The following is a 6,290-nucleotide window of genomic DNA, read 5'->3' on the forward strand; positions in this document are numbered from 1 at the left end:
TCTGTCCAGGAATACAAATAAGTGCACGGATGTGATTTTGAGAACAGTTTAATAAAAAAAACATGATATTTGTCTTTTCTCAAATCATGTGGAGGACCGTGTGTGTTCAGGCCACACGCTTGCTGATCCGCTTGTAGACGAGGCTGCCGAGAGTCAGGGTCTGAAACACACACACACACACACACACACACACACATGAGATCTGACCGTCACTGAGAGCTCGCTCCTGATGTTCATGATCTTCTCACTCACGTTGACCAGTGTGTGTCCGTCCACAAGCTCCGTGATCGACGTGATCCTGTTCAGAACGACCTTCAGCTGGTTTCCCTCTTTAGTCACGACAGCCTAGAGCACACACACACACACACGGCACACACACGACACACACACGACACACACACGACACACACACGACACACACACACGACACACACACACGACACACACACGGCACACACACGGCACACACACGGCACACACACACGGCACACACACGGCACACACACACGGCACACACACGACACACACACGGCACACACACACGACACACACACGGCACACACGGCACACACACGACACACACACGACACACACACGGCACACACACGGCACACCCGGCACACACACACGACACACACACGGCACACACACACGACACACACACGGCACACACACGGCACACACACACGGCACACACACACGGCACACACACGACACACACACGACACACACACGGCACACACACACGGCACACACACACGACACACACACACGGCACACACACGACACACACACGACACACACACGGCACACACACACGGCACACACACACGACACACACACGACACACACACGGCACACACACGACACACACACGACACACACACGACACACACACGACACACACGACACACACACGGCACACACACACGGCACACACACGACACACACACACGACACACACACGGCACACACACACGGCACACACACACGACACACACACGGCACACACACACGACACACACACGGCACACACACACGGCACACACACACGGCACACACACGACACACACACACGGCACACACACACGGCACACACACACGGCACACACACGACACACACACGACACACACACGGCACACACACGACACACACACGGCACACACACACGACACACACACGACACACACACACGGCACACACACACGGCACACACACACGGCACACACACGACACACACACACGACACACACACGGCACACACACACGGCACACACACACGACACACACACGGCACACACACACGACACACACATGACACGGTCAGCATTATTACAGCTTTATTCATCAACTGCTGACACACATTTTCAAAACTTTGCCTCTTTTTCCCCCCAAAACTTTACACACAAATGCAAGAATCGCACACACATGCACAATGCCGCACATCTCTTGCCCTGCACTGCATTCATAATATCTCAAAAGCAAACATTTGTGTTACCATGCAAACACCTTGGTTATAATATTATATTTTTGGATGTATATCATATACACACATTTATGCAAAACCTAAAGCTCTTCTTTCGGACGAATTGGCAGAGAGGTGTTGAAGAATTTGCGGTAAACATGAAAGCAAGATTGAAACCAAATTATTATTATTTTTTACTGTAAGCATTTGTGATTATAAATACAGTATTACACAGTCCGAACAACCCATAACTCGACCTTTGACCTTTTATAGATCTATTCTAAAGCCCTGATTGGTTGACGTTCAGTAAAGTCTCAGTGTGTGAGAGTGTGTGTGTGTCCGTGTGTTTTTGTGCGTGAGAGGAGTGTGGGTGTGTGCGTGGAGGAGTGTGTGTGTGTGTGTGTGTGTGTGTGTGTGTGTGTGTGAGTGAGTGAGTGAGTGTGTGTGTGTGTGTGTGTGTGTATGTGTGTGTGTGTGTGTGTATGTGAGTGAGAGTGAGTGAGAGTGAGTGTGTGTGTGTGTGTGTGTGTGTGTGTGTGTGTGTGTGTGTGTGTGTGTGTGTGTGTGTGTGTGTGTGTGTGTGTGTGAGAGTAGTGTGTGTGAGAGTAGTGTGTGTGAGAGTAGTGTGTGTGTGTGTGTGTGTGTGTGTGTGTGTGTGTGTGTGTGTGTGTGTGAGGCTCTGATGAATTACTGTGGTGTTTTGACAGGTTGTGTTTGAAAAGAAAATCGAGAGTCTTCCGGTTAGGTTTGTGTGTGTTACATAGAGAAGTGTGTGTTGTGGTTTGCAAAAAGAGTTTCATGAAATTGAAAGCTGAGTCGAGAATCAGTGTGTGGTTTAGCAGATCTGGTGTGTGTGTGTCAGGCGCATCATCTCTCGTCACCTTGACTTTCTCCCCGGTCAGCGTCTCGATGTCGGCCTCTTGTCCGGTGGTGAAGGAGTTGGTCAGGACTTTGGCTCCGGTCGTCACGGTGACTTTGAAATGATCTCCGTTCTGCTCGATCTCGGACGTGCTCTTGATGTCTTTGCCTTTCTCAATCAAATCATCCGGGAGACCTGGAGCACATCAGAAGCGTTTACACACGCCGTCAGATCATATAAGTGTGCAGAACATGCTGTTCTCACTCAGTGTTCCGTCTCGTTTACAGTCCAAATATATAAACGTTCTTAAATCAAGATGCATTTACTAGACGAGTAAAATGCTGTACAATGTTAAGTCTTGTTTTCCGGGGGAATAAAAAAAATTAAGCGAGTTTTTGCTTAAAACAAGTAAAATGATCTGCCAATGGGGTCAGAAAAATAATATTGTTTCTGTTTAAATTAACATTATTTTTCTGACCCCATGGAAGATAATTTTAGCAACAAATCACTTAATTTTGCTTAATTCCCCTGGAAAACAAGACTTAATATCGTATGGCATTTTACTACTTTAGTAAATGCATCTTGATTTAACATTTTTTTTTATATTTGGACTGGAAACAAGACAAAAATACTAAGTAAGAAAAGCATTTTTTTTTTGCAGTGAAAAAACTAATTTGCGGCACAGTAAAAAAAAAATTGTTGGCTTAACTTAAAAAAATAAGTTACCTGGTTGCCAAGTTCATTGAAATTAATTGTTTTAGTTAACACAATAAAAGAGATTGGTTTAATAAATAGAAACTCAAAATATTATGTTATCTGAACAACATTAATTATCTTAGTTGATTTGACAAAAGATAAAAAGACAATTTTTCACAGTGTGCCTTAAATTTTTTTAATACAATCAACGTGGGTGTTTAAAGGTGCCATGTGTAAAAATTGAGGTAAAATTATCCAAAAAATGAGCTACACGCATCAAAAGAATGAGAAGAAATAAGGGCAATGATGTCATTAAAAAAATGTCAAGTTATAGTGCTGCAGAGATATCAACCTTAATTAGCATTAGCATTTCTAGCCACGGCCCGACAGGTGTTGTAATACCAGTTTCGGCCATGGGAGGCGGTATGCGGGCCACATAACCACCAGCCAACCTGCAATACACGACACGAATAACTCGCACGGCTTGTGGGCGTACTTGAACCTGATGTCTATCGTGTGGAAAGTACAGAGCCCACTACTTCATTTCAATTCAGGGAAGAGAGCGGAAGGATGGCTGAAGCCTTTGGCAAGAGACCCCTACAACCACCGCGCTCTGAAGCACAAATCAGATCAGATAAGAAAAGGACCGCTCGTCACGGTCCGGGCTCGAAAGCGCGGGGGACGGCGGGCGAACTGCAGCGCATAGCCCTGTTTTACAACGTTCAGCACCCATTCTGACACGCCCGGGATCGCTCCCCATGCTTTCGCACGCATAGCTAGGGGCATAATGGTCTCCGTGTTCTGACCGCCGCACTGCGCGGGTTCGAGAAACTGAAACGGAGGTATCAGCGCGGCGCGCGCGCCCTCGTTGTCTGAATATTGCTGCTCGCTGACGACAGCAGCCGCTGTTTCACATTCAATGACTCGGTCGCTAAGGACGGAGAACAATTTGTGGCGCGAACAGGTCATTTGTAGCTACTGTATCTTTCAACAGTGTTCGTGTTTTTTTTACTATAGTAGAGATGATCGGTTCACGTGCGCTGTCTGATGTTTACTGCATCACTCGACATGGAGAGGTTGGGTAAAGTAATAATTACAAGAGCTTCACGGTTATCAGATACAAGCATTTAACGGCCCTGTAGTATATATATATATATAAATATAGGTTATTTGTGTTTGCGCACGTGATATCAGGAAGCAATGTAATAACGTTACCTGTAATACACACATGATGGCAATGCGCAAATCGTGTGTGTGTGTGTGTCACAAATCATTATTGTTTCTTCAACTTATTAAAATATCTTACTTTACTGCAACTATCTGTTTCTGCTTCTTTATCATATTTATAGTGTGTGATTTATAAAATACCATATCCTACATCACATATTTTGATATGTGAGGTATACTGCCCCCATCTGGTATGGAATGTGAAATATGACTTGATTTTTTTTGCCAGACAATGACACATGGCACCTTTAAGTCACTTCACCTTAAATTACATTAAACTAACTTAAAAAATGAGTTGAATCTTTAATGATTTATCAAAAAATGTTGACAATTGCGATCACCTAATTTTTTACAGTGTTGATTTTGAATGCATGAAATTGCATTATTTACACACTGTAAATAAATTGCTGCGATTATTTATCACAACTTAAAATCCAACATTGTTTCAACTTTAAAAAGTATGTGTTCATGCTTGACTTAAAATATTAAGTTTACTTAACTTTAGTTTAGTTGGATATTTAAGTTATCTCAACAAATTTTAAGTTATAACTAATCGCAGCCACATTTTTTGCACTGTAAAATAATATTTTCATGATTTGTTATCACAACTTTTTATCTTTTGTCAAATCAACTTCGATAACTAATGTGTGAAGATAACACTATTGTGAGTTTCTGTTTATTAAACCATTCTTCTTCATTGTATTAACTCAAATTTTTAATTACAACGAACTAAAAAATTTTAAGGCAACTTGCTTTTTTAAGTTAAACCAACTTTGTTTTTACAGTGAGAACTTTAGACGGATGATCAGACTCACCGATGGCCTTCATGAACTCCACGAACCCCTCCTGACTCTCCAGCTGATATCTGCCACTGAACGACATGCTGGCGATGGATGAAGAGTGACACCGCAGTGTGTGAAGACGCTTTTATGCTGTCAAATACACAGATTCATAATCATTAACCAGACAGGATGCTCCTGATTGGTCGATCACTGTGAAATCTTGTCAGGTAAAGTGCAAACCAGTGCAGATCTATGGAGTCGGATCGTGGCCTTAACCTTTGCCCTCAGACGATGACATCATCACACCCTATCAGACGCCAGGGTCACACAACGACAACAAGCGGGATTTTTGTGTGTGAAGTAACGAACTAAAACATATAAAAAACAATCAATTATTTGTATTTTTTATTTAATTTTATATTATATATTTAAATATTTAGTACTAAAACTGACAAAAACACAAAACATAAACAATAATATATTATAAATAATTATATATATATATATATTTTTTTTTTTAAATAAACCTTTAGCTAAAATGAAAACGGAAAGTATAAAAGTAAAAAAGTACATTAATAAAAACTATAATAGTATATAAATGATATTCAGCCTTTTTCCATTGATTTTTCCTTTTACAAAACACTTTACAGTAAGGTTTCATTTGCTAACTTTGAACTAACAATGAAAGAAGATACTTCAACTGCAATTATTAATCTTATTAAAAGTTGTATTTTGTAATGTAGTTATTAATGCACTGTGACTGAACTAACTAAACAATGAAACATTTTATTATTAACTAACATTTTTACAAAGATTAATGAATGCTTTAAAAATATATTACTCATAGTTAGCTAATGCATAATGTTAACAAATTCTAATGTAAATATGTATATCGAGTCAGTCAGAATATTAGATGTATCCCAGCAAACACACACTCTAAAAAATGCTGGGTTGTTTCAAACCAATTTTGGGTAAAATATGGACAAACCCAAATGTTGGGTTAAAAATGTAATTGAAAATTTTAACCCAATAGCTGGGTTTGTCCATATTTTACCCAAAATTGTTTTGAAACAACCCAGCATTTTTTAGAGTGTAGGACGTCAATGTGACGTCAGGAAGACGTTGAACTCCAACTAATCCAACGTCAGTCAGGCGTCATATTTTGGTTGAAAATGAAAGTCAGGTTGACGTCTAAACCCAACGTTTGTTTGACGTCAAGCTCCAACGTCAGACAGATGTTGAATTGTAGTTGGAATAAGC

The 6,290-nt window shown here is 41.1% G+C and overlaps 1 protein-coding gene across 1 annotated transcript; it reads right to left on the reverse strand.

Annotated features, from left to right (window-relative positions):
- Positions 1-32: 32 nt before the first annotated feature.
- On the reverse strand, positions 33-5,314 carry fabp1b.1 (fatty acid binding protein 1b, tandem duplicate 1). The gene is made up of 4 exons (XM_079636593.1): positions 5,064-5,314; positions 2,348-2,520; positions 253-345; positions 33-160 (listed from the first exon to the last, which is right to left on the reverse strand). The coding sequence occupies exons 1-4, from the start codon at positions 5,128-5,130 to the stop codon at positions 107-109; spliced, it is 387 nt and encodes a 128-aa protein (XP_079492719.1). The 5' UTR covers positions 5,131-5,314; the 3' UTR covers positions 33-106.
- Between the last annotated feature and the right edge of the window lie 976 nt (positions 5,315-6,290).

This window comes from Phoxinus phoxinus (assembly GCF_949152265.1).
Source record: "Phoxinus phoxinus genome assembly, chromosome: 15".
Classification (NCBI taxonomy): domain Eukaryota; kingdom Metazoa; phylum Chordata; class Actinopteri; order Cypriniformes; family Leuciscidae; genus Phoxinus; species Phoxinus phoxinus.

What these genes read in the sequence shown, in the direction of transcription:
- fabp1b.1 (XM_079636593.1), bottom strand. Translation starts at nt 5,130, where the DNA reads ATGTCGTTCAGTGGCAGATATCAGCTGGAGAGTCAGGAGGGGTTCGTG. An exon ending in GGAGTTCATGAAGGCCATCG is followed by an intron (nt 2,521 to 5,063) that starts GTGAGTCTGATC and finishes GATGTGCTCCAG; the next exon opens with GTCTCCCGGATGATTTGATT. An exon ending in ACGGACACACACTGGTCAAC is followed by an intron (nt 161 to 252) that starts GTGAGTGAGAAG and finishes TGTGTGTTTCAG; the next exon opens with ACCCTGACTCTCGGCAGCCT.